The 824-nt window shown below is 44.3% G+C and overlaps 1 protein-coding gene across 1 annotated transcript in view; it reads left to right on the top strand.

Annotated features, from left to right (window-relative positions):
* Positions 1 to 824, top strand: part of LOC107732688 (neurexin-2-like) — a 351,796-nt gene that overhangs the window by 340,114 nt on the left and 10,858 nt on the right. The window contains exon 22 of the mRNA XM_016544101.1: positions 468 to 790. Within this exon, the coding sequence (XP_016399587.1) occupies positions 468 to 790 (323 nt within the window). The remainder of the gene's footprint in view (positions 1 to 467; positions 791 to 824) is intronic.

Genomic DNA, 824 nt, shown 5'->3' with positions numbered 1-824 from the left:
AAAAGATATAATAAAATATTTACAAAAATGTGAGGGGTGTACTCACTTCTGTGAGATACTAATATATATATATATATATATATATATTAGTTTATTTGTTTTGTTTTTTTCATTATATTTTTTGTTTTAATTAAGGTTTTCTTTTTAGTTTTTGTTCTTTATTTTTCTATTTCCTATTAATTATTAATCTATGGTTTTTTTTTTCTTTCTTCTTTTTCGTGTTGTTCTCTTTTTTTCCATTTTTATTTGTTTATCATTAACGTATTACAATGGCCAAATGCACAATAATATGAAACAATACAATAAGATGCAACTCATATCATTGAGTTAGATGGTGTTTAGTCCAGCTGTGGTTTCAGAGCTGATCTGACGTGTTACCGGTCCGGAGGTCTGCCGGCGTTTCTGCGTGTGTTTGAGCATCGCTGATCCGACGCTGATAGTTCTGGTGTGTTTCTCGGTCTCTGCAGGTCGGCAGCTGACGATCTTCAACAGCCAGGCGTTCATTAAGGTGGGCGGTGGTGAGAAGGGCCGTAACTTCCAGGGTCAGATCTCGGGGCTGTACTATAACGGCCTGCAGGTGCTGAAGCTGGCGGCGGAGGGCGACCCGAACGTGCAGGTGCAGGGGAACCTGCGTCTGGTGGGAGACGTGCCCTCCGTCATGAGCACCGCCCCCCCCTCCACCACGCCGCTCGCAGACATGTCCACCACCATCATGGAGACCACCACCACCATGGCCACCACCACCACCCGCAAACAACGCTCGCCCACCATGAGAGACAGTGTCACGCAGGTCAGTGTGTGTGTGTGTGTGTGTGTGTGTTTGT

The sequence above is a fragment of the Sinocyclocheilus rhinocerous genome, unplaced genomic scaffold, assembly GCF_001515625.1.
Source record: "Sinocyclocheilus rhinocerous isolate Xijiao unplaced genomic scaffold, SAMN03320098_v1.1 scaffold1480, whole genome shotgun sequence".
Classification (NCBI taxonomy): domain Eukaryota; kingdom Metazoa; phylum Chordata; class Actinopteri; order Cypriniformes; family Cyprinidae; genus Sinocyclocheilus; species Sinocyclocheilus rhinocerous.
Note: the sequence above shows the minus strand (reverse complement) of the source record. Positions and strands in the feature narration are given on the sequence as shown.